Source organism: Ranitomeya variabilis, chromosome 1 (assembly GCF_051348905.1).
Source record: "Ranitomeya variabilis isolate aRanVar5 chromosome 1, aRanVar5.hap1, whole genome shotgun sequence".
Lineage (NCBI taxonomy): Eukaryota > Metazoa > Chordata > Amphibia > Anura > Dendrobatidae > Ranitomeya > Ranitomeya variabilis.
The window spans coordinates 16,967,397-16,995,211 of record NC_135232.1 but is presented as its reverse complement, the minus strand read 5'-3'; the positions used below and the strand labels follow the sequence as shown (position 1 = coordinate 16,995,211).

The following is a 27,815-nucleotide window of genomic DNA, read 5'->3' as shown; positions in this document are numbered from 1 at the left end:
TCACACAGCGACGATCCCAAGAGCACAGCCCCTATGCACACAGAAATGCCTGGACGTCTCCAGTAGGTCCAAGGTCGGTAAGAGGTTAAAATTCTACATATCAGAAAGAGGAAAATTCTAGTAGTAAATGATTGTATTATAGGACGGCGCCTGAGAGACGTCATCACATCCACCGGAGCCAACAAGGAGCCTCGCTTCTCACCTCGTGGTGTAAGAGGCCGGAGCTCCTCCATCATCACGTCCTGGTACCGATCCTGGTGTCCTTCTAGATACTCCCACTCCTCCATGGAGAGATAGACAGCGACGTCCTGACACCTTATAGGAACCTGACAACAGCCACACCGTCATCACCCAGAATCCTCCTGTCCTGTATAATGTCCCTGCAGTCACCTCTCCGCTCATAACCCAGAATCCTCCAGTGCTGACCTGTATAATGTCCCAGCAGTCACCTCTCCGCTCATCACCCAGAATCCTCCAGTGCCGTCCTGTATAATGTCCCAGCAGTCACCTCTCCGCTCATCACCCAGAATTCTCCAGTGCTGTATAATGTCCCAGCCGTCACCTCTCCGCTCATCACCCAGAATCCCCCAGTCCTGTATAATGTCCCAGCAGTCACCTCTCCGCTCATCACCCAGAATTCTCCAGTGCTGTATAATGTCCCAGCCGTCACCTCTCCGCTCATCACCCAGAATCCTCCAGTCCTGTATAATGTCCCAGCAGTCACCTCTCCGCTCATCACCCAGAATCCTCCAGTCCTGTATAATGTCCCAGCAGACACCTCTCCGCTCATCACCCAGAATCCTCCAGTCCTGTATAATGTCCCAGCAGTCACCTCTCCGCTCAGCAGCTCAATCATCTTGTTGCTGAGCTCCAGGATCTTCTTGTTCCTCTCATGTAGCAGGGAGTGCGGGGGAGGCTCTGTGATGGGGCCCGGGCTCCGCCCTCCTGACTCCTGGAGATGGATGATGGGAGTCACACCGTCCCCCGGTGTCTTCCTCACTATTGTGTAATCCTGTGTATGGAGAGAGACACTTAGGGAGAAGATTCCTTCCCGACTCCAGATCTGACAATCAGTAGAAATCCCGGGATCAATAACCGTCTCCAGTAATCTGGGGCCATAACCGGGAATATTATTCCCCTCCGGACAGACATCCCGGCCCCTCTACAGCTCTTATAGGGAATCCCCATGACAACTCCTCCGGGCAGAGAGCTCCACACAATCACTGCTCTTACAGGAAAGAATCCTTCTCTCTATTCTGGATTTCCTCCTCCCGATGTCGGACTTGTCACAGAACACAATAAAGCTGATAGAAATGTAGAGGAGTTACCTCTCCGCTCAGCAGGGAGACGATCTCCAGGGCCAAGTGGAATAATCTTCTGGTGGTCTCATCCCTGTCCTCGTCCATCCTCGGGGTCATTCAGGAGGAGGAGGGATGAGCACTGGATCAGCTGGAGGGATCTCGTCCTGCCGGCGTCTTCATGATGGAGGAGAAGATGGAAATCACAGGGGACGAGAGAACGACAATCACTAAATTCTGCCAAATATCAACATTTATCAGGAGGAAAAGCCACAAAACTCCACCGCGGCCTCCTCCGCCGATCTGACCGCTCATCATCAGCCTCGTAGGAGGAGGACGGTCACCGTGGTAACTACACCGCCAGCGGGGGACGGTCACCGTGGTAACTACACCGCCAGGAGAGGACGGTCACCATGGTAACTACACCACCAGCGGGGGCCGTGAGATGAGGAGCAGACGCTGCACACCCCCCATACAATGCTGCCCGTCCCCAACACTGAGGAGCCGCAGTCACATGGAGCAGGAGCCTCCACAGGAACAGCTCTGATCTCACCCCACACTCTCCTCTCACAGATTTACCACAAGCACCAAAACTCCACCAAACCCTCCTGTAATCTCACCGGAATGGCGGGAAATCTGCTGCTGGCTGACACCAGAGAACACGAGCTGCACACAACCAGGACGGAGCTGCTGCACTGAGAGCTGCAGGACCTGTGGTGACGTCACCGTCATGTGATCAGGGGGCGGGGCTCAGGAGAGACATGATGAAGCAATTGTGTCATGTGACTATTATGATGTCACCACATTTCCTCCGCAGTGCAGCAGACACTTAACCCCTTAGTGACGGAGCCAAATTGTTGAAATCTGACCCATGTCACTTTATGTGGTAATAACTCTGGAACGCTTCAACACACACAAAATGAGATGGAAAAAGGAGGAGGAAGTCCCTAACAATAGGGAACGAGGGATGGGGCAACTCCTAAATAACAACCTATGCCTATCCCTATGCTCCCCTAACTCCCTATTCAGGTCCTTCCCCCGCCGCCGTCACGTGCCTAGTCCCTAGCTGTCACCCCACTATACCCTGGCTAGTGCACTGGCCGACAAGTATGCTAGCCTCACCACTGCAGATGGTATAAACACAGGGTAGTGACAAGCACGAGGCACACAAGGAAAGAAACAACAAAAAACTTAGCTCAAGCTTCTGCTGCAAACTCCACACAGCAGAGGATAAGGAACCAGGACCCCAAGCAGCTGATACACAGATGGCACCAGAGAGCTCCCAACTGGTAGGCTAGTCTCCAGAGAAAAACTCTATTACCGACAGTCAGCTGATACATCATGTGGCTATTTAAAGGATAGTGGGAGTGGTCACCACCCACATCAGCTGACCAGCAACACAGCAGCTGCCAGCAAGGAAACTGACATCAACCCTTGCTGGCCCAAAAGTAAAAACACATTTAAGGCTACGTTCACATTAGCGGCGGGCGCCGCATGCGTCATGCGCCCCTATATTTAACATGGGGGCGCATGGACATGCGTCGCACTTGCGTTTTGCGTCGCTGCGGCGCCCGCGTCCGGGCGCAGAGGACGCAGCAAGTTGCATTTTTGCTGCGTCCAAAATCAATTAAAAAAAGGACGCATGCGGCGCACAACGCAGCGTTGTGCATGCGTTTTGCTGCGTTTTTGTTTGCGTTGTGCGCTGCGGCGCCGACGCTGCGGCGCACAACGCAAATGTGAACGTAGCCTAAATTAAAACAGAACCAGAGCTGTCACGACTCTAAAAATTAGTTGTGACAATACCACGCCATGCAGTTTGTTGACTTGCAAACATTGAAGGATAAACTATAAATAAAATTGCAGCACTCACCGTGAATTCTTCATCTCTTTTATTCAATAAAACGAACCTTTGTAGGTTGTGGCATTATAAAAGGCTTTAGGCGTTACGAGGGGAGCGGGGTTGTGCAGGAACGAGACGGACGACGGCCGTCGTCCGTCTCGTTCCTGCACAACCCCGCTCCCCTCGTAACGCCTAAAGCCTTTTATAATGCCACAACCTACAAAGGTTCGTTTTATTGAATAAAAGAGATGAAGAATTCACGGTGAGTGCTGCAATTTTCTTTCTTTCCACATACCTGTTTGGATTGCCGCATGTGTTTGCATAGCACCACCTCAGTCGTCTCTAAATTGCTATATCCCGATAGCCCAAAGGAAGGGTCTTCGTATAAAGGACATTTCACAAGTGAACGCCACTTCAGTGCCAGTATATTCTTTTTTTGTATGTGCTTAAACTATAAATAATCTATGTGGGTTAACCTCGAGTCGTCACCCTTTCCCCTTGACCTGTGAATGATTGCTTGAAGAACAGTTGTGAACTGTAGAAAGGAGAAATGCCTCTGTAACAAGATATCTAAGACATCCAAGAGCTCCAGAGAGCCAAAGAACCAGAGACTCTTTCCAAAATCACAGCCAGGAACACTCTACACAGGATATCTGTATCTTCACCCATCCCTTGTAGATTGTGAGCCCTCGCGGGCAGGGTCCTCTCTCCTCCTGTTCCAGTTGTGACTTGTATTGTTCAAGATTATTGTACTTGTTTTTATTATGTATACCCCTCCTCACATGTAAAGCGCCATGGAAAAAATGGCGCTATAATAATAAATAATAATAATAATAATAGATGATGGCGCCATCACAAAAAACACAGATTTTATATTTTACAGAATGCTAGCTTAGGGAACATGGCTGGGAATACAGATCTGCTCCATTGAGCATCACTGAACTATGGCTACATTTGGGGTAGTCAGGATTTGGACTCACCGGTCACCTGATCCCCATGGATACATTTGGGAAAGGGAGGATTGGAACCCACCAGTCACCTCGCTCCATGGAGATGTTTCGAGAAACCAGATTGTGACCCTCCAGTCATCTGGCCTTGTACTTCAATTAACTGTCAGCTTCCTAAGTTTGTTTACCAATTCTCTATGTGTGCGACAGGTGGGGTAGTCGGCTCTGGAAGCTCTGACGTCACAGCTGCTCTTATCCCGGCAAGTCAGTGGGTGAGTCACTGTAATTTTGCACTATCTTGGGTATTTTGCTGGGACTGTTCTGTGTTATTTGCCTGTTTTGTGGTTTTACCCTTACCTTGTGTTGTCTGAGTAGTATTATGCCCACGGTAAAAGGAGAGTGGGCGTTCAGTGGTATGATCCCTGATCCATGCGGTCTCGAGCCAGCAGACTAGAGCACTCGTCGACACCAGTGTCTCCACATGAGGTGCTGGCTATATTTGACAGGTACATGGGGGCTATAGATCATAATGTGTGTGTATACTGTATAGGAGGGACCGTGTATAGGCCATAGTTAAGGGGGGATGGTTTGACAGTTATTGTTACATAAAAAAGGACAGTGCAGCAGCCATAGTTTATGAGGGATGGATGTCTGTGGAGATGAGCTGTGGATGTGAAAACTTACCCTGGAATCAGGAGCAGATGAAGAAGAAAAGGATGTGAGCAACTCCAATCAGAGAAGACGTCACCTATAAGGTACCGGGATCTAAGGCGGTATTTAGACTGGTCAAACGTGGCACTTATATGACCACTGACCGGTTATATAAGCCGGCCGGTCAATCGAACACTTCAACAAAAAGTTTGCTGAAGTGTACGTGCCTCAAAGGGAGATACGCGTGGATGAGTCCTTAATTCATTTTAAGGGACGGCTCGGATTCCGTCAGTACCTGCCCAGCAAGAGAGCCAGGTATGGAATCAAACTCTACAAGCTGTGTGAGAATACCTCAGGGTACATCCACGAAGGGAAGGACACCAGGATTGAACCGCCTGAGTGTCCTCCTGTCCTGGGATTGAGTGGAAAGATTATGTGGGATTTGGTACAAACACTGCTGGATAAAGGTTATCACCTCTATACCGATAACTTTTACACCAGCATCCCACTCTACAAATCCCTCTTTGCGCGAGGTACCACAGCCTGCGGTACTGTCCGCAAAAATCAGAGAGGTCTCCCGAAGACGCTACTTGGGCAGACTCTCAGAGAAGGTGAGAGCAAAGCCAAATGTAGCGACCACCTGCTGGTGGTCAACTACAAGGACAAGAGGGATGTCCTTCTATTGACCACCATACACAGTGATGGCAGCGCCCTCAGGACTGTACGAGGTACCTCTACAGAGGTTAGCAAACCGACCTGTGTACTGGGGTACAACAAAAACATGTGGGGCGTTGATCTCTCCGATCAACTCCTCCAACCGTAGTGCTTTGAGAAAGGCAAGGGTGTGGTACAAAAAGCTGTCCATGCACATTGTACAAATGGCAATGCTCAACACTTTCCTGCTGTCACGATGTGCATGCCTGTCATGAATCCCCAATGGCTAGGGATAGCACAGGACAAGCAGAGTACAAATAAATAACGGACGAGCTCTAGGGTGATGGAACCTGGGCTGACCGCTGCCCTACGCCTGACAAACGCAACTAGAGATAGCCAGGGAGCGTGCCTACGTTGGTTCTAGACGCCACGCACCAGCCTAAGAGCTAACTAGTACTGCAGAGAAAATAAAGACCTCACTTGCCTCCAGAGGAATGAACCCCAAAAGATATAGTTGCCCCCTCACATGTACTGACGGTGAAATGAGAGGAAGGCACACACATAGAGATGATATATATAGTTTTAGCAAATTGAGGCCCGCTGTAAACTAGAAAGCAGAGCGATACAAAAGGGGACTGAGCGGTCAGCAAAAAACCCTAATCAAAAAAAACCATCCTGAGATTACAAGAACCCATGTGCCAACTCATGGCACATGGGGAGAACCTCAGTCCACTAGAGCTACCAGCTAGCATAGAGACATAATAAGCAAGCTGGACAAAAAAAACAAACAACTGAAAATCAGCACTTAGCTTATCCTGAAAGATCTGGGAGCAGGTAGGCAGGAACCAAACAGAGCACATCTGAATACATTGATAGCCGGCAAGGGAATGACAGAAAGGCCAGGTAAAATAGGAAACACCCAGCCTCTGATGGACAGGTGGAAACCAAAGGCCGCAACCCACCAAAGTCACCCAGTACCAGCAGTAACCACCAGAGGGAGCCCACAAACAGAATCCACAACAGTACCCCCCCTTGAGGAGGGGTCACCGAACCCTCACGAGAACCCCCAGGGCGATCAGGGTGAGCTCTATGGAAGGCGCGGACCAAATCAGTCGCATGAACATCGGAGGCGACCACCCAGGAATTATCCTCCTGACCATAACCCTTCCACTTAACCAAATACTGGAGTTTGCGTCTGGAAACACGAGAATCCAAGATCTTCTCAACAACATACTCCAATTCTCCCTCCACCAGCACCGGAGCAGGAGGCTCAACCGAAGGAACAACGGGCACCTCATACCTCCGCAACAACGACCGATGGAACACATTATGAATAGCAAACGATGCTGGGAGATCCAAACGAAAAGATACAGGGTTAAGAATCTCCGAGATCCTATAAGGACCGATGAACCGAGGCTTGAACTTAGGAGAAGAGACCTTCATAGGGACAAAATGAGAAGACAACCACACCAAATCCCCAACAAGAAGTCGGGGACCCACGCGGCGACAGCGATTAGCAAACTGCTGAGTCTTCTCCTGAGATAACTTCAAATTGTCCACCACCTGATTCCAAATCTGATGTAGCCTGTCCACCACCACGTCCACTCCAGGACAATCCGAAGACTCCACCTGACCAGAGGAAAAACGAGGATGAAACCCCGAATTACAAAAAAAAGGAGAGACCAACGTGGCAGAACTAGCCCGATTATTAAGAGCAAATTCGGCCAGTGGCAAAAAAGCAACCCAGTCATCTTGATCAGCAGAAACAAAACACCTCAAATAAGTTTCCAAGGTCTGATTAGTTCGCTCCGTCTGGCCATTCGTCTGAGGATGGAATGCAGACAAGAAAGACAAATCAATGCCCATCTTGGCACAAAACGTCCGCCAAAATCTAGACACAAAATGGGATCCCCTGTCAGAAACGATATTTTCCGGAATCCCATGCAAACGAACCACGTTCTGAAAAAATAAAGGGACCAACTCAGAGGAGGAGGGCAACTTAGGCAAGGGCACCAAATGAACCATCTTAGAAAAGCGGTCACACACAACCCAGATAACGGACATTTTCTGTGAAACCGGGAGATCAGAAATAAAATCCATGGAAATGTGCGTCCAAGGCCTCTTCGGGATGGGCAAGGATAACAACAACCCACTGGCCCGAGAACAGCAAGGTTTAGCTCGAGCACACACTTCACAAGACTGCACAAAGGTACGCACATCCCTAGACAAGGAAGGCCACCAAAAAGACCTGGCCACCAAGTCTCTAGTACCAAATATTCCAGGATGACCAGCCAACACAGAAGAATGGACCTCGGAGATGACTCTACTGGTCCAATCATCCGGGACAAACAGTCTTTCTGGTGGACAACGATCCGGTTTATCCACCTGAAACTCCTGCAATGCACGTCGCAAGTCTGGGGATACGGCGGACAATATTACCCCATCCCTAAGGATACCAGTAGGCCCAGAGTCTCCAGGAGAGTCAGGCACAAAACTCCTGGAAAGAGCATCTGCCTTCACATTCTTTGAACCTGGCAGGTATGAAACCACAAAATTGAAACGAGAAAAAAACAACGACCAACGAGCCTGTCTAGGATTCAAACGCCTGGCAGACTCAAGGTAAATGAGATTCTTGTGATCAGTCAAGACCACCACACGATGTTTAGCACCCTCAAGCCAATGACGCCACTCCTCAAATGCCCACTTCATGGCCAAAAGCTCCCGATTACCCACATCATAATTGCGCTCGGCGGGCGAGAATTTTCTAGAGAAGAAAGCACATGGCTTCATCACCGAGCCATTAGAACTTCTCTGTGACAAAACCGCCCCCGCTCCAATCTCGGAAGCATCAACCTCAACCTGAAAAGGAAGTGAAACATCTGGTTGACACAACACAGGACCAGAAGAAAACCGGTGCTTAAGTTCCTGAAAGGCCTCCACGGCCGCAGGAGACCAATCAGCAACATCAGCACCCTTTTTAGTCAAATCAGTCAAAGGTTTAACAATACTGGAAAAATTAGCAATGAACCGACGATAAAAATTAGCAAACCCCAAGAACTTCTGAAGGCTCTTAACAGATGTAGGTTGTGTCCAGTCACAAATAGCCTGAACCTTGATGGGATCCATCTCAATAGTAGAAGGAGAAAAAATGTACCCCAAAAAAGAAATCTTCTGGACTCCGAAGAGACACTTTGAGCCCTTCACAAACAGAGAATTGGCCCGCAGAACCTTAAACACCTTCCTGACCTGTAGAACATGAGACTCCCAGTCATCAGAAAACACCAAAATATCATCCAAATACACAATCATAAACTTATCCAGATATTCACGGAAAATATTGTGCATAAAGGACTGAAAGACTGACGGAGCATTGGAGAGTCCAAAAGGCATTACCAAATACTCAAAATGGCCCTCAGGCGTATTAAATGCGGTTTTCCACTCATCACCCTGTTTTATCCGCACCAGATTATACGCACCGCGAAGATCTATTTTAGTGAACCACCTAGCCCCCTTAATGCGAGCAAACAAATCAGTTAATAATGGCAATGGATACTGATATTTGACTGTAATCTTATTCAGAAGGCGATAATCTATACAAGGCCTCAGGGAACCATCTTTTTTTGCCACGAAAAAAAAACCTGCTCCCAGAGGGGACGAAGATGGACGAATATGTCCCTTTTCCAAGGACTCCTTAATATAATTCCGCATAGCAGTATGCTCTGGCAGTGACAGATTAAATAAACGACCCTTAGGGAACTTACTGCCAGGAATCAATTCTATAGCACAGTCACAATCTCTATGAGGAGGGAGCGAATTGAGCTTAGGCTCCTCAAAAACATCCCTATAGTCAGACAAAAACGCAGGGATCTCAGAAGGAGTAGATGAAGCGATTGAAATCGGAGGTGCATCATCATGAACCCCCTGACATCCCCAGCTTAACACAGACATTGTTTTCCAGTCCAGGACAGGATTATGAGTTTGTAACCATGGCAGACCAAGCACTAGTACATCATGTAAATTATACAGTACAAGGAAGCGAATCACCTCCTGATGAACGGGAGTCATGCGCATGGTCACTTGTGTCCAGTACTGCGGTTTATTCATAGCCAATGGTGTAGAGTCAATTCCCTTCAGAGGAATAGGAACTTCCAGAGGCTCCAGACTAAAACCGCAGCGTTTAGCAAATGACCAATCCATAAGACTCAGGGCAGCGCCCGAATCCACATAGGCATCGACGGAAATGGAAGACAGTGAAAAAATCAGAGTCACAGACAAAATGAACTTAGGCTGCAGAGTACCAATGGCAAAAGATTTATCAACCCTTTTTGTGCGTTTAGAGCATGCTGATATAACATGAGCTGAATCACCACAATAAAAACACAATCCATTTTTCCGCCTATAATTTTGCCGTTCACTTCTGGACTGAATTCTATCACATTGCATAGTCTCAGGTGCCTGTTCAGAAGACACCGCCAACTGGTGCACGGGTTTGCGCTCCCGTAAACGCCGATCAATCTGAATGGCCATAGCCATAGACTCATTCAGACCTGTAGGCGTAGGGAACCCCACCATAATATCCTTAATGGCCTCGGAAAGACCATTTCTGAAGTTTGCAGCCAGGGCGCACTCATTCCACTGAGTAAGCACCGACCATTTCCGAAATTTTTGACAATATATTTCTGCTTCATCATGCCCCTGAGAGAGGGCTAATAAAGCCTTTTCAGCCTGAATCTCCAGGTTAGGTTCCTCATAGAGCAATCCCAATGCCAGAAAAAACGCATCCACACTGAGCAATGCAGGATCCCCTGGTGCCAATGCAAATGCCCAATTCTGAGGGTCGCCCCGCAGGAAAGATATTACAATCTTGACCTGTTGAGCAGGGTCTCCAGAGGAGCGAGATTACTCAGGCTGGAAGCCAAACTCTGGACATCCATGTTAAACAGCTAAGATCAGAGCCATTCAAGGGTTAAGAGGAGGTAAGAAGCAGCTAGACAGCAATTAAGGGCTAGGCAGCAAAACTCTGAAGGGAAAAAAAAAAAAAAAAAATTTCCCTTAAACACTTCTTTTTCTCCTGCTTCAGCCCAAACAATTAACACTTTGTGGTCCGGCTATACTGTCATGAATCCCCAATGGCTAGGGATAGCACAGGACAAGCAGAGTACAAATAAATAACGGACGAGCTCTAGGGTGATGGAACCTGGGCTGACCGCTGCCCTACGCCTGACAAACGCAACTAGAGATAGCCAGGGAGCGTGCCTACGTTGGTTCTAGACGCCACGCACCAGCCTAAGAGCTAACTAGTACTGCAGAGAAAATAAAGACCTCACTTGCCTCCAGAGGAATGAACCCCAAAAGATATAGTTGCCCCCTCACATGTATTGACGGTGAAATGAGAGGAAGGCACACACATAGAGATGATATATATAGTTTTAGCAAATTGAGGCCCGCTGTAAACTAGAAAGCAGAGCGATACAAAAGGGGACTGAGCGGTCAGCAAAAAACCCTAATCAAAAAAAACCATCCTGAGATTACAAGAACCCATGTGCCAACTCATGGCACATGGGGAGAACCTCAGTCCACTAGAGCTACCAGCTAGCATAGAGACATAATAAGCAAGCTGGACAAAAAAACCAAACAACTGAAAATCAGCACTTAGCTTATCCTGAAAGATCTGGGAGCAGGTAGGCAGGAACAAAACAGAGCACATCTGAATACATTGATAGCCGGCAAGGGAATGACAGAAAGGCCAGGTAAAATAGGAAACACCCAGCCTCTGATGGACAGGTGGAAACCAAAGGCCGCAACCCACCAAAGTCACCCAGTACCAGCAGTAACCACCAGAGGGAGCCCACAAACAGAATCCACAACACATGCCACATCGATACGTCGTACCTTCATTTCCAGGAGGTAGTGGTTAAGGCCCTGTTGTTTGACACTCCGGAAGGAGCGGGCTCCAGTACCTCTGGAACTGAAGGTGCTCATATCGTACCAGGTCAGCATTTTCCGGGGGTGTCCGGGGGTGGTCCCGCCAACTGGAAGAAAAGGTAAGCCGCAAAAAAGGTGCCGAGTGTGCTACAAAAGGGGAATACGCAAGGACACCATCTATCAATGCGACACCTGCCCCGAAAAACCTGGCCTGTGTATGAAGGATAGCTTTAAATTGTACCACACCTCCATGCACTACTAATTTACTTTACAGAAACAGATTAGTTCTAAAGGGGGCACATCTAGGTAAGTTCTTTGGGGGTCTTCTTTCCAAAATGATGTCACTTGTTTTTATTTTCCTGTTTAGGCACATTAGGGGCACTGCAAACAGAACATGACGTTCCAAAATGTCAGTACTTCCCTTTCGAGCCCCAACGTGTGCCCAAACAGTTTTTTCTCATATATGGGGTACCAGCGTACTCAGGACAAATTGGACAACAACATTTGAGGTCCAAGTTCTCCTGTTACCCTTGGGAAAATAAAAAAATTGGGGACTAAAAGATCATTTTTGTTGGCAAAAAATAGGATTTTTTATTTTCACGCCTGGGCATTATAAACTTTAGTGAAACACTTGGGGGTTCAAAGTTCTCACCCCACATCTAGACAAGTTCCTTAGAGGGTCTAGTTTCCAAATTGGGGTCACTTGTGGGGGTTTTCCACTGTTTAGGTACATGAGGGGCTCGTCAAACGTGACATGGCGTCCGATCGCAATTCCAGCCAATTTCAGGTTGAAAAAAATCAAACGCCGCTCCTTCCCTTCCGAGCCCTGCCGTGCGCCTAAACAGTGGTTCTCCCCCACATATGGGGTATCAGCGTACTCAGGACAAAACGCACAACTTTTAAAGTCCAATTTCTCCTGTTACCTTTGGGAAAATAAAAAATTGGGGACTAAAAGATCATGTTTGTGGAAAAAATATGACTTCTTATTTTCACGCCCGGGCGTTATAAACTTCTGTGAAGCCCCTGGGGGTTCAAAGTGCTCATCACATATCTAGATACGTTCCTTAGGGGGTCTAGTTTCCAAAATAGGGTCACTTGGGGGTTTCCACTGTTTAGGTAGATTTTATTTTACCCTTGGGAAAATAAAAAAATTGTTGCTAAAAGATCATTTTCGTGACTTAAAAGTTAAATGTTCATTTTTTCCTTCCACATTGCTTCTGCTCCTGTGAAGCACCTGAAGGGTTAATAAACTTCTTGAATGTGGTTTTGATCAGCTTGAGGGGTGCAGTTTTTTGAATGGTGACACTTTTGTGTATTTTCTGCCATATAGACCCCTAAATGTGACTTCAAATGTGAGGTGGTTCCTAAAAAAAATGGTTTTGTCAATTTTGTTGTAAAAATGAGAAATCGCTGGTCAACATTTAACCCTTATAACTAACAAAAAAAATGTTGGTTCCAAAATTGTGATGTAAAGTAGACATGTGGGAAATGTTACCTATTAAGTATTTTGTGTGACATATCTCTGTGATTTAAGGGCATAAAAATTCAAAGTTGGAAAGTTGGAAAATTGCAAAATTTTCAAAATTTCCGCCAAATTTTCATTTTTTTTTCACAAATAAACACAAGTAATATCAAAGAAATTTTTCCACTTTCATGAAGTACAATATGTCACGAGAAAATAGTGTCAGAATCATCAGGATCTGTTGAAGCGTTCCAGAGTTATAACCTCATAAAGGGACAGTGGTCAGAATTGTAAAAATTGGCCCGGTCATTAACGTGCAAACCACCCTTGGGGGTTAATAGCCTGCGAGCCTTAATATGATGGTTCTGTGCACAGAGAACAGCATTGCACTCCATAGCACGTTCACACAGGATGACCTGCTGTCCAGAACAGTGATATCTAAAACTAAAAATTATTTCACCTGCCATTTGTTTTGCTCGTAGATCGGATGAATGTCAGCCTGGTTCGATCAGCACCTGATTATCGGCCAGTATACATGCCCCTTATACAGTAATTAAACTTTTGGAAGATTTTTGTTTTACGCATTTTAATTTTGAGTGGATCGGTGGGGAACCCGATCCCGAGACTCCACAAACAAATAAAAACAAGTATTAAAAGTGGGCAGTTCAGTACACAAGTGAACTCTTACACATCAGAGTACAGATGCAGTAGAAAGTTATTTATATAGCGCCAACATATTCCGCAGCGCTTTACAAATTATAGAGGGGACTTGTACAGAAATAGACATTACAGCATAACAGAAATTACAGTTTAATATACATACCAAGAGGAATGAGGGCCCTGCTGCTCGCAAGCTTACAACCTATGAGAAAAAGGGGAGACACGAGAGGTGGATGGTAACAATTGCTTTTTTGTTGAAATACATGGGGTTGCAGGTTCATGTTATACAATCGTATACAGCAGGGCTGACCTGACATTGCAATTGATCGAGGTTTAAGCTGGGCGATGTATTCATGTACTGATGGTGATTCTGGTGCTGTATTCTTGTACTGATGGTGGCTCTAATCCGAAAGCAATCTTTAATTTTTCAGACTTCACAACACATTATCATACAGTTGCTTCTCACAAAATTAGAATATCATCAAAAAGTTAATTTATTTCAGCTGAGCCTCTGCATATTTTATATATATTGGTGGGATGGCAGCGGGCGTCCCTGTGGCCGGCGTTTTGAGTGATGTGGTCGGCACATGCACACCAAACTGTGCACCTGCCCACTGTCTCATACTCACCATTGCTATGGCTGGCATCATGACGTGGTCGGCGCAGACGCACTCTGACCTGTCTTTGGGCCGTATGCGGCCGGTGGTGCATGCGCGTGTCGCCACTAAGCTATGCACGCTTATCTTGTGGGCGTACATGGTGAGAGCTTAGGCCGTTTTCGTCACCTAGTGATCTTGTTCAGATATTCCAAGCATGAATAGATACCGAGCTCTCTAGTGTCTGGAACAGATACAGATATGTGCTGCTCTGAGCACTGGGACCCCGGAGATGTTACACTGGAGGCTGGCTGCCGTCTCATTGTGCTGACATGTAACATCACTTCCAGGCGGACTGATCTCTGGGTCCCAAGGGCGGTTATGGGGTTTCCTTTTGAGTCCCGACCAAATTTCTGATTACACTAGTTCTTAACAAGGCTTACCAGGGCTAGCCGTCGGTGAGCGAGGGCAGCACATTGTGTCTAGGATAGGAAGGGACAACTAGGGAACAACTATGGGCAATTTAGACTAAGACTAACCAGACTCTCTATCCAAGTATATACGTTTTTATCGGTTACATCATTTCTCCTAGTTTATATCTCTACAAGAAAGTCAGCCGACAAGTGGGTGACAAATACCAAAGGTTTTATTGAATGTGGTCGACCTAAACCTGGTTTGTGTATGTGCCCAAAGTGAAAGTTTCCTCTACTAAACATAATATTGGACGTCTCATTAGTTGTGGCTCCACACGTCACTGACATCATACAGCGTGCCACACGTCACTGACATCATACAGCGTGAAGCTTGCCCCCTGCAATATGTGGGGTGCACGGTCAGAACCAAAAGTCTCCACATTGGGCACACAATATGGAAGTTCTGAGCCCCACAACACGTAATACATCTGCAGCATCACAACATTTCATACAACACAACAGGAATATCATCACTTTATAGACCAGATAAGGGGGAGATTGGTATAAAGAGTACACCCCAGAGAAGCCTCGGGGATTCTGGAATTAGACCCCATATTCCCCAGTGGTATGAATCTTCGTTCAGAACTTGCATCCATTTATTGAATTGTGTTTTTTCTTTTCTCCTGTATAGTAATTCTACATAATATACACATTATAGATGGCACACACTTCATTCTTGTGTGACACGTATGCTTTCTGTTGTGGACATGTGATCGTCCATAGGGGTAATGTAGACATATCGCACATGTCCATTTGTGGCTGAGGGTTTCCTCTGTGCATTAGACACTGTGATGTGTATAAGACGCAGGTTACTGGATATTTATTATCACAGGAATAAGAACTGAACACAAATACCAGATTGAAAAGCGTAGATTTTTAGTTATTATCCCCAGGAATGTTTTTTTTTTTAATGTTTCTACGATTTTAATTTGGATTTTTCAATAACAGGTTTTGTTTTTATTCACACGGGAAACAAGTGCTGGACTATCACTAACTTTCTAAATCCCATCCATTCCTTCCCAACCTGGGATTTTTCATCCAAACACTTCCCATGGATCTCACCAAGCATTGAGACCCATTTTATCTATAGAGGAATGGCATTTATGGGTCCTGCCCACATAGAAATCCTCTCCTGAAGCCCATGCACAAAAGAGCCGGCCTACAATTTGCATTGGCACATGCCGAAAAATATGAAGACTCCTGGGACTTTGGAGTGATGAGACCAAAACAAATGTTTTTGGAACTGACGGCTTCAAATTTGTATGACATTGCAGAGGAGAGGAATACAATAAAAATGCACGGTACCTACAGTGATACATGGTGGTGTCAGGGACCTTATGTGGAGCTGCACGAGCGCTGCTGGGGTCGGGGAGCTATATTTCATTGATGGTATCATGAATTCACAAATGTTCTGCTCTATAGTGAAAGAGAAGATGCTGCCATCACTCCATGCTCTTGGAAGACCAGCACTCTCCAACTATAACAATGATCCAAAACACACATCTAAGGCCACTGATGCATTGTGACAGGACAGGGTGAAAGTGATTCAGCGGCCAAGTGCCTACTGATCTGAACCTCACCAAACACCTATGGTGAATTCTGAAGACACAAGTTGTCATCACTCTCCATCCAGCCTCTAAGGGTATGTTTCCATGTTCAGGAAACGCTGCGTGTTTGACGCTGCGTAGAGCCGCAGCATCAAACACGTAGCGTCCAGACGTTACAGCATAGTGGAGGGGATTTCATAAAATCCCGTCTCCACTATGCATTAAAAGACGCATGTGGCAGACCCGCGGAAACGGACATGTGGCGCGTCTTTTCAGAACGCAGCATGTCCTTACAATGCAGAAACGCAAGGACAACGCAGGTGACCTGCCAGTGACCTCAGGTGCAGATCTGGTCAGGATTTTACCTGCATAAAATCCTGATGCAATCCTGAACGTGGACACATACCCTAAGAGCGCTAGTTCTTGAAGATGGGAAGAAAGATAGATGGAGTATTATGTCACTAACTTGTTCATTCCAGGCCCAGAAAACTTGATGTTGTTCATAACAATCATGGAGGCCATACAAAATTATAGGAGGTAGTAACTTTTGCTGTGGGTGTACTTATTTTTACATCAACTAATTTGAGTAAAACTGAAGATTTTGTAATGAAAGTTACATTATTAGGCTGGGGTCACACTTGCGTGTGCAGTGTGAGAAACTCGCACGAGTCTCTCGCATCAATACCCGGCACAGCCACCGGCACTCGGGACCAAAGCGTGGGGCTGCATGTATTTCTATGCAGCTGAACGCTCCAGTCCCGAGGGAAGGCGGCTGTGCCGGGTATTGATGCGAGAGACTCGTGCGAATTTCTCACACTGCACACGCAAGTGTGACCCCGGCTTTAACCTTAGGCCAGGGTCAGACTTGCGAGTGTGATGCGAGAAACTCGTGCGAGTCTCTGGCATCAATACCCAGCACTGCCGCAGGCACTCAAGACTGGAGTGTGCGCCTGCATAGAAATACATGCAGCTGCACACTCCGGTCCCGAGTGCCGGGGGTAGAGTCGGGTATTGATGTGCAAGTTTCTCGCATCACACTCCCAAGTGTGACCCCGGTCTTACTTTCATATGGTATTGATAAAAAAAAAAAAAGTTCTAATAAACTCAGTATTGACAAAATTTTGGAAATTAATTTTAAGTTCAGTGAGATATTAAAATCTTACTTATCAAGGGGGGATGTACTCATTTATGATGAGTAATATTTATTGAAATTTATAAACACAATGAACATAACTAGTTTCTTTTCTGTGTCACTTCTCTCATGTGTAACAAGATTTAATATATTTATAAAAGATTTCCCAGATAGTGAACATGAATACGGCATCTCTCCTGTAACTTTTCTCTTGTGTAATAAGACTTGATTTATTTATAAAAGATTTCCCACATTTGGGACATGTATATGGTGGCTCTCCTGATGTCTTATAAGACTCCTTTTATCAGTGAAGGACTTTCCACATATTGAACATGAAAATGGTTTTTCTTCTATATGAATTTTCTCGTGTAAAACTAAATGTGATTTTTGTGTAAAACATTTCCCACACAGTGAACATGAATACGGCTTCTCTCCAGTGTGAATTCTCTCATGTATAGTAAAAATTGATTTATATTTAAAAGATTTTCCACATTCTGAACAAGAATATGGCTTCTCTAGTGTGTGGCTTTTCTCATGTCTCACAAGATCCAATTTTCCAGTAAAGCTTTTCCCACAGAGTAAACATGAAAATGGTTTCCCCCCGGTGTGAATTCTTTGATGTTTAAGAAGATGTGATTTATTTCTAAAACATTTTCCACATTCTGAACATGAATACGGCTTCTCTCCTGTATGAATTCTCTGATGTCTAATAAGATTCCCTTTATCTCTGAATGACTTACCACATAGTGAACATGAACATGGCTTTTCTCCTGTGTGAACTTTCTGATGTTTCTGAAGATTACATTTTAATGCAAAACACCTTCCACACTGTAAACATGAATACGGTTTCTCCCCTGTGTGAGTTCTTTTATGTGTATCAAGATGAGATTTCCTTTCAAAACATTTCCCACATTCTGAACATGAATACGGCTTCTCTCCTGTATGAATTCTTTGATGTATACCAAGATACCCTTTATCTGTGAAGGCCTTCCCACATTCTTGACATGAAAATGGCTTTTCTCCTGTGTGAATTCTCTTATGTAAAACAAAAGTTGATTTTTGTGTAAAACATTTCCCACACATTGAACATGAGTACGGCTTCTCTCCAGTGTGAATTCTATAATGTTTTTCAAAACTTGATTTATATTTAAAAGATTTTCCACATTCTGAACATGAATATGGCTTCTCTCCTGTGTGATTACTCTCGTGCTTCACAAGATTTGATTTATCTGTAAAGCATTTCTCACAGTGTGAACATGAATATGACTTCTCTCCTGTGTGAATTCTCTCATGTATAACAACTTTTGATTTATTTTTAAAGCATTTCCCACATTCTGAGCAGGAATATGGCTTCTCTTCTTTGTACTTTTTTTGTGTTAAAAAATCTGAGCTTTTAGTAAGTTGCTTGTCACACTGAAATCTTGTATCCACTTTGTCACCTGGAATTGTGGTAACAATGCGATAGTGCTCAGGAGAGGGTTCCTCATGATTAGGAGGATTATGAGAAAATGTAGTGCTGTGAAGTCCAGGAGGTCCATGAAGGGTAATGAGGTTTTCTCCATTCGTGTGGTTCCTGATATCTTCTTCTTTACAATTTAGTGATAACCAGTTATTCTCAGAAGGATTTCCTAGAAGGATGAAAGATAGATTGGATGTGATTTTTTTTTCAACACCACAAAAGGGATTTCCAATATGTTTTATGGAGCTCACAATGAAGACCCTAGTCAGTGAAAAATCTTAGTTACTGACCGGTAACGGGATTTTACAGATCCCATGACAGCACCACCTGAGAGAGGGTATCCACCAATCAAGGACAGGAAACCTACTGAATAAAAGGGCAGTACCTCTCCTCCGCATCAGTTTGGGTTTCAGAGCATGAGAAGACCTCCAGACAGTAACATAACCATCACCAAAAAACATTCTTTCTTACACACCCTTAAAAGTGCACACCACTAGAGAAAACGGGGAGGGAATATATGGGTGCTGTCAGGGGCTCTGTAAAATCCCGTTACCAGTAAGTAACTAAGATTGTTTTCCCCTTCTCCCATGGCAGCACCACCCGAGAGATTTATATAGATAAAAGCACCCTAGGGAGGGAACACCTTTCTCCCCAAGGACAGGTCATCAGAGGAAGACCGCTTAAGATGGTAGCGTTTATACAAGGTTAAAGGGGAAGACCATGTTGCTGTCTTACATATTCTGTCAATTGACACCACCGCTTTCTCAGCTTAGGAGGTTGCCATGGCCCTGGTGGAATGGACTTTCAGGTTCTCAGGAACTGGTATATTACTAGAAGAGTACGCTAGGCTAATGGCATCCCTAATCCATCTAGCTATCCCCTCATTATCTTAAGACCTTTCCTAATTCTCTGAAACGACACGAATAAAGGATTCACTTTTCCTCCACTGTCTTGACATGACTAAGTATTGTACCAAGGCTCTCCTAACATCTAACGTGTGAAGCTTGCGTTCCTCCGCATTTTTTTGGTCACTAAAAAAGAAGGGGAGAACTATCTCCTGGCTTCTATAAAACTTTGAAGCTACCTTAGGAAGATACAATGGGTCTGGCCTCAGAATAACCCTATCATCCGATACCTGAATAACCGGGTGGTTAATAGATAGAGCCTGTAAATCACTGACCCTGCGGGCTGATGTTAGGGACACTAATATCACAGTTTTTAGTGATAGTACTTGGACACTTACAAACAGCAACCTTTAAAAGGCAATCTGTGTCATCCTGGAAATATGAGCCTATTGATCAGGACCATAAAAAGAGCAGATTCCCCCTCAAGTGATCCCATTTTGAAAATTAAAACCCTTTGGGAATTTATCTGCAGACGTAGTGATGATTTTGACTCCAGGGGAGTTTTCCAGAAACAAGCAGCAATGAATGTTGCCGAGTGAAAATTGTAAATCTGCCATTGTAGTGACCCGTACGTTGTAGTGACCAGTACGCTGCAGTGACCAGTACATAATGCCCAGCCCGTGCCTCTGGAGGTACCCTCCTGTAAATTAGGCGGGCTCTCATCACTACAGAAAAGCCAAATATGTGGTCGCTAAATGTGGTTTAGACACACTGGGGCTCAGAAGGGAGGTGGGCAATTGGATTTGGGAACAAAGAATTTGCTGAATTTCTTTTGGCGGGTGAGGAGCCATTTTGTTTTTCTAGAGCCTTTGTACTGCCAGTAAAATGAAAGCCCCCTCTAATTCCGTTAAAAGATGACGGACCTGAGTGGGGACTTGTTTTATTTTTGGATTGAGTTGAAGCTTTTATTGGGAACATTTTGCATAACGTTTGGAATCACACTTATCCGGAGCTCTACGCTGAGCACTTACTTTGGGGTTTCCATCTAAATCTCTGAGTGATGTGACAGATGAAACACCCGAGGAGGGACCCTTGTGGCGGACCGCACTGTTACGCACTACAAATAAGACAGACACCGTCGGATCACAGGTCTTATGGCGTCCACAGTGCCTCCATCTGCCTCATTATAGGGAATCTTCCACCAGTGGTTCTGTCTGAATCAAGTATTTCAAAGATTTACACGGAAACCCAGGTGTAAGCGCTCAGCGCAGAATAAATGTGCGCTTTACTGTGATCTTTGGGAGGCAGAATGAACAAATCAACAGCATGTGAAAAATTGGTTTCATTTTTTATGCCGTTCCTTGTGCGGTATAAGTGACTAGTTGACTTTATTCTTCAGGTTGTTGTGATTACAACAATACCAGATTTATATCGGGTTTTTATGTTTGGCAGCTGTCACACCGAAAAAGACGCTTTTTATTGAATAAAGAAGTTTTTGCATCACCATATTTTGAGAGCTATACTGTTTCCACATTTTGGCCCACAGTCATGTGAGGTCTCGTTTTTTGCGCGACGAGCTGAAGTTTTTATTGGTAACATTTTCCGTCACATGACATTTTTTGATCGCTTTCTATTCCTTTTTTGGGGGAGACAGAATTAACAAAATTCAGCTATTCGGGATTTAATTTTATGCCGTTCCAAGTGTGATAAAATTGATAAGGCAGCTTTATTCTTCGGCTCATTACGATTACAGAGATTCCACAGTTATATTATTTTTAGCGCTTTAACAGAATAAAAACTGTAACAATTTTTCTGCTGATGCAGCTGTATAGGGGCTTGTTTTTTGAGGGACAAGATGACGTTTTCAGAGATACTATTTTTATTTACATTCGTCTTTTTTATTGCATTTTAGCCCACTTTTTGTTCAGCAGTAAGATGATAAAGTATTGTTTTACATACTTTTTTTTACAGTGTACACTGAAGGGGTTACCTGGTGGTACACTTACGGAGCAGGTTGTTCTGCACACAGCGATACCAAATATGTGTACTTTCAATTATTTTAATTTTTTTAATAAAATATATAAATTTATTGGTATTTATTTTTTTTTTCAAATATTTTTACACTTTAGTTTTTTTTGCACTATTTTTTTTTTTACTTAGTCCCACTATGAGACTTTCACAACACTGATTGCCATTAAAAAGCATAGCAATGCACTGTGCATGATCTAACTAACTTTACAGGACCCAGGGGATCCTGATGTCGTCATCGAGTCTCCATGGCAACAATCGGGTCCTCGTGAAAACAATGCAGAGGTGCCAAAAGGAGAGCAAAGAGGGCTCCCTCCCTATGCCTTCTAAATGCTGCAATTGTAATCAACTACAGCATTTAGGGGGTTAAGCTGCCGGAAATGGTGTGGGCCCCGCTCCTGCACAGAGTGACAGAAGTCAGCTGTATCACCAGCTGATCACCCAGTGACGTTCATGAGTGCAGTTTCTGTGATCGCAAAATTGCCTGGACAGATACAAAACGTCCAAGGTCAGGAAAGGGTTAAAAAATTCTACAATCACAAAGTCAAAAATCCTTGCACCGAATGATCGTATTATATGACGACACCGGAGAGACGTCATCACATCCACCGGAGCCAACAAGGAGCCTCGCTTCTCACCTCGTGGTGTAAGAGGCCGGAGCTCCTCCATCATCACGTCCTGGTACCGATCCTGGTGTCCTTCTAGATACTCCCACTCCTCCATGGAGAGATAGACAGCGACGTCCTCACACCTTATAGGAACCTGACAACAGCGACACCGTCATCACCCAGAATCCTCCAGTGCTGTATAATGTCCCAGCAGTCTCCTCTCCTCTCATCACCCAGAATCCTCCAGTGCTGTATAATGTCCCAGCAGTCTCCTCTCCGCTCATCACCCAGAATCCTCCAGTCCTGTATAATGTCCCAGCAGTCACCTCTCCGCTCATCACCCAGAATCCTCCAGTCCTGTATAATGTCCCAGCAGTCACCTCTCCGCCCATCACCCAGAATCGTCCAGTGCTGTATAATGTCCCAGCAGTCACCTCTCCGCTCATCACCCAGAATCCTCCAGCGCTGTATAATGTCCCAGCAGTCACCTCTCCGCTCATCACCCAGAATCCTCCAGTGCTGTATAATGTGCCAGCAGTCACCTCTCCGGTCATCACCCAGAATCCTCCAGTGCTGTATAATGTCCCAGCAGTCACCTCTCCGCTCATCAGTCAGAATCCTCCAGTCTTGTATAATGTCCCAGCAGTCACCTCTCCGCTCATCACCCAGAATCCTCCAGTGCTGTATAATGTCCCAGCAGTCACCTCTCCGGTCATCACCCAGAATCCTCCAGTGCTGTATAATGTCCCAGCAGTCACCTCTCCGCTCATCACCCAGAATCCTCCAGTGCTGTATAATGTCCCAGCAGTCACCTCTCTGGTCATCACCCAGAATCCTCCAGTGCTGTATAATGTCCCAGCAATCACCTCTCCGGTCATCACCCAGAATCCTCCAGTGCTGTCCTGTATAATGTCCCAGCAGTCACCTCTCCGCTCATCAGTCAGAATCCTCCAGTCTTGTATAATGTCCCAGCAGTCACCTCTCCGCTCATCACCCAGAATCCTCCAGTGCTGTATAATGTCCCAGCAGTCACCTCTCCGGTCATCACCCAGAATCCTCCAGTGCTGTATAATGTCCCAGCAGTCACCTCTCCGCTCATCACCCAGAATCCTCCAGTGCTGTATAATGTCCCAGCAGTCACCTCTCCGGTCAACACACAGAATCCTCCAGTGCTGTATAATGTCCCAGCAGTCACCTCTCCCCTCATCACCCAGAATCCTCCAGTCCTGTATAATGTCCCAGCAGTCACCTCTCCGGTCAACACACAGAATCCTCCAGTGCTGTATAATGTCCCAGCAGTCACCTCTCCAGTCATTACCCAGAATCCTCCAGTGCTGTATAATGTCCCAGCAGTCACCTCTCCGCTCATCACCTAGAATCCTCCAGTGCTGTAAAATGTCCCAGCAGTCACCTCTCCGCTCATCACCCAGAATCCTCCAGTGCTGTATAATGTCCCAGCAGTCACCTCTCCGCTCATCACCCAGAATCCTCCAGTGCTGTATAATGTCCCAGCAGTCACTTCTCCGGTCAACACCCAGAATCCTCCAGTGTTGTCCTGTATAATGGCCCAGCAGTCACCTCTCCGGTCAACACCCAGAATCCTCCAGTGCTGTATAATGTCCCAGCAGTCACCTCTCCGCTCATCACCCAGAATCCTCCAGTCCTGTATAATGTCCCAGCAGTCACCTCTCTGCTCAGCAGCTCAATCATCTTGTTGCTGAGCTCCAGGATCTTCTTGTTCCTCTCATGTAGCAGGGAGTGTGGGGGAGGCTCTGTGATGGGGCCCGGGCTCCGCCCTCCTGACTCCTGGAGATGGATGATGGGAGTCACACCGTCCCCCGGGGTCTTCCTCACTAGTGTGTAAGCCTGTGTATGGAGAGAGACACTTAGGCCGGCGTCACACTCAGCGTATGTAAGTACGGTCCGTATTTTATGGCCGTAATATGCAGAAATGTTCCAAAAATAGTGATCCGTAGTCAGGGTGTGGCAGCGTATTTTGCGCATGGCATCCTCCGTATGTAATCCGTATGGCATCCGTACTGCGATATTTTCTCGCAGGCTTGCAAAACCGACATCTAATGGATTTATGTGCTCAAATGTTCGTTAAAACATATATACAGTATATATATATATATATATATATATATATATATATATATATATGTCATTGAGACACACACACACACACACACACTCACACATATATATATATATATATTCTGTATTTAGATTTCATTCAGCGCGATATCTGTGAACAGCCGCTAATTCAATTGCCGGCTTTTTCCTTCTCCTTCACAAACCCGACATGATATGAGACATGATTACATACAGTAAACCATCTCATATCCCTTTTTGTTTGCATATTCCACACTACTAATGTTAGTAGTGTGTATGTGCAAAATTTGGGCGCTGTAGCTTGTAAAATAAAGGGTTAAATGGCGGAAAAAATTGGCGTGGGCTCCCGCGCAATTTTCTCCGCCAGAGTGGTAAAGCCAGTGACTGAGAGCAGATATTAATAGCCAGGAGAGGGTCCATGGTTATTGGCCCCCCCTGGCTAAAAACATCTGCCCCCAGCCACCCCAGAAAAGGCACATCTGGAAGATGCGCCTATTCTGGCACTTGGCCTCTCTCTTCCCACTCCCGTGTAGTGGTGGGATATGGGGTAATGAAGGGTTAATGCCACCTTGCTATTGTAAGGTGACATTAAGCCAGATTAATAATGGAGAGGCGTCAATTATGACACCTATCCATTATTAATCCAATAGTACGAAATGGTTAATAAAACACACACACATTATTTCATTAAAATACCTTTAAATAAAGACACAGGGTGTTGTAATATTTTATTATACTGGTAATCCACCTGAAGACCCTCGTTCTGTAACAAAGGAAAAATAAAAAAAACAACAATATCTCATACCTTCCGTCGCTCAGATCAAGTCCCACGAAGTAAATCCATCTGAAGGGGTTAAATCATTTTACAGCCAGGAGCTCTGCTAAAGCACTGCTCGTGCCTGTAAAAACCCCGGGGAATGAATGGAAAGCGGGGTGACCTGTAGTTACCTTGAGTTGTGGTGAGGCGCCCTCTGCTGGATGTCCTCATATGAACTCGAGCGTGGAAACTTTTTCAAGGCTCCAGTTCATGAGGACATCCAGCAGAGGGCGCATCACCGCAACTAAAGGTAAATACAGGTGGTCATTCCCTGTATTACCAGTATAATAAAATATTACAACACCCTGTGTCTTTATTTAAAGGTATTTTAATGAAATAATGTGTGTGTGTTTTATTAACCATTTCGTACTATTGTATTAATAATGGATAGGTTACATTAACCCTTCATTACCCCATATCCCACCGCTACACGGGAGTGGGAAGAGAGTGGCCAAGTGCCAGAATAGGCGCGTCTTCCAGATGTGCCTTTTCTGGGGTGGCTGGGGGCAGATGTTTGTAGCCAGGGGGGGCCAATAACCATGGTCCCTCTCTAGGCTATTAATATCTGCCCTCAGTCACTGGCTTTACCACTCTGGCGGAGAAAATTGCGCGGGAGCCCACGCCAATTTTTTCCGCGATTTAACCCTTTATTTTACAAGCTACAGCGCCCAAATTTTGCACATACACACTACTAACATTAGTAGTGTGGAATATGCAAAAAAAAAGGGATATGAGATGGTTTACTGTATGTAATCATGTCTCATATCATGTCGGGTTTGTGCAGGAGAAATGAAAAGCCGGCAATTGAATTACCGGCATTTCTATAGAACACCGCTGCGTATTTCTCCCAAGTCACACTGCTGGTCCGTGTGGAATCCATATTTTTCTCGCCCCCATAGACTTTCATTGGCGATTTTTTTTGCGCAATACACTGACAAACGCAGCATGCTGCGATTTTCTACGGCCGTACAAGACCGTATAATACGGATCCGTAAAATACGGCTGATAGGAGCTGGGCCATAGAGAATCATTGGGCCGTGTGTTATGCGTATTTTACGGATGTATTTTCTGCGCTCATACGTCCGTAAAACTCGCCAGTGTGAGGCCGGTTTTAGGGAGAAGAATTCCTTCCCGACTCCAGATCTGACAATCAGTAGAAATCCCGGGATCAATAACCGTCTCCAGTAATCTGGGGCCATAACCGGGAATATTATTCCCCTCCGGACAGACATCCCGGCCCCTCTACAGCTCTTATAGGGAATCCCCATGACAACTCCTCCGGGCAGAGAGCTCCACACAATCACTGCTCTTACAGGAAAGAATCCTTCTCTCTATTCTGGATTTCCTCCTCCCGATGTCGGACTTGTCACAGAACACAATAAAGCTGATAGAAATGTAGAGGAGTTACCTCTCCGCTCAGCAGGGAGACGATCTCCAGGGCCAAGTGGAATAATCTTCTGGTGGTCTCATCCCTGTCCTCGTCCATCCTCGGGGTCATTCAGGAGGAGGAGGGATGAGCACTGGATCAGCTGGAGGGATCTCGTCCTGCCGGCGTCTTCATGATGGAGGAGAAGATGGAAATCACAGGGGACGAGAGAACGACAAGCACTAAATTCTGCCAAATATCAACATTTATCAGGAGGAAAAGCCACAAAACTCCACCGCGGCCTCCTCCGCCGATCTGACTGCTCATTATCAGCCTCGTAGGGGGAGGACGGTCACCGTGGTAACTACACCGCCAGCAGAGGATATCACCATGGTAACTACACTGCCAGAGGAGGACGGTCACCGTGGTAACCACACTTCCAGCAGAGGACGGTCACCGTGGTAACTACACCTCCAGCGGGGCCATGAGATGAGGGGGAGACGCTGCACATCCCCCATACAATGCTGCCCGTCCCCAACACTGAGGAGCCGCAGTCACATGGAGCAGGAGCCTCCACAGGAACAGCTCTGATCTCACCCCACACTCTCCTCTCACAGATTTACCACAAGCACCAAAACTCCACCAAACCCTCCTGTAATCTCACCGGAATGGCGGGAAATCTGCTGCTGGCTGACACCAGAGAACACGAGCTGCACACAACCAGGACGGAGCTGCTGCACTGAGAGCGGAAGGACCTGTGGTGACGTCACCGTCATGTGACCAGGGGGCGGGGCTCAAGAGAGAGGTGGTGAAGGACCTGTGATTCCGGCAGCTCCGGTGTAGACGGCTCAGCGGTGACAATATTTAAAGGGACACTGTCACCTGAATTTGGAGGGAACAATTTTCAGCCATAGGGGCGGGGTTTTCGGGGTTTGATTCACCCTTTCCTTACCCGCTGGCTGTAATATTGGATTGAAGTTCATTCTCTGTCCTCCATGGTACACGCCTGTGTAAGGTAAGATTGCCTTGTACAGGCGTGTACTATGGAGGACAGAGAATGAACTTCAATCCAATATTGCAGCCAGCGGGTAAGGAAAGGGTGAATCAAACCCCGAAAACCCCGCCCCTATGGCTGAAAATTGTTCCCTCCAAATTCAGGTGACAGAGTCCCTTTAAAGGAAAATCCCCCACAATGTCCGATATTTCAGACATTACGACAAATGGGTAAAGAAATCTTTCCTCCATCCTTGTGATCGTTTATAGCTATGTGGGTTCATTGACAAATGATGTAAATGGTTGGATAAATGTCCCCGACCTCTAGTCAGGAGACTTCCCAGTTATATAGAGGACAGTAAGGAAGTGGTAAAGATTATGGGTTCCTACTGTTATAGA

General features: G+C 45.8%; 2 protein-coding genes across 2 annotated transcripts in view; both read right to left on the bottom strand.

Annotated features, from left to right (window-relative positions):
- The window catches only part of LOC143793497 (uncharacterized), a 300,046-nt gene that overhangs the window by 121,819 nt on the left and 150,412 nt on the right, over positions 1-27,815 (bottom strand). The window lies entirely within an intron of this gene.
- Positions 17,065-27,193, bottom strand: LOC143793551 (uncharacterized). The gene is made up of 5 exons (XM_077280620.1): positions 27,088-27,193; positions 26,466-26,612; positions 23,812-23,991; positions 22,156-22,279; positions 17,065-18,813 (listed from the first exon to the last, which is right to left on the bottom strand). The coding sequence occupies exons 2-5, from the start codon at positions 26,553-26,555 to the stop codon at positions 17,420-17,422; spliced, it is 1,788 nt and encodes a 595-aa protein (XP_077136735.1). The 5' UTR covers positions 26,556-26,612; positions 27,088-27,193; the 3' UTR covers positions 17,065-17,419.

What these genes read in the sequence shown, in the direction of transcription:
- LOC143793551 (XM_077280620.1), bottom strand. Translation starts at nt 26,555, where the DNA reads ATGACCCCGAGGATGGACGAGGACAGGGATGAGACCACCAGAAGATTA. An exon ending in TCTCCCTGCTGAGCGGAGAG is followed by an intron (nt 23,992 to 26,465) that starts GTAACTCCTCTA and finishes CTCCATACACAG; the next exon opens with GCTTACACACTAGTGAGGAA. An exon ending in TTGAGCTGCTGAGCAGAGAG is followed by an intron (nt 22,280 to 23,811) that starts GTGACTGCTGGG and finishes CGCTGTTGTCAG; the next exon opens with GTTCCTATAAGGTGTGAGGA.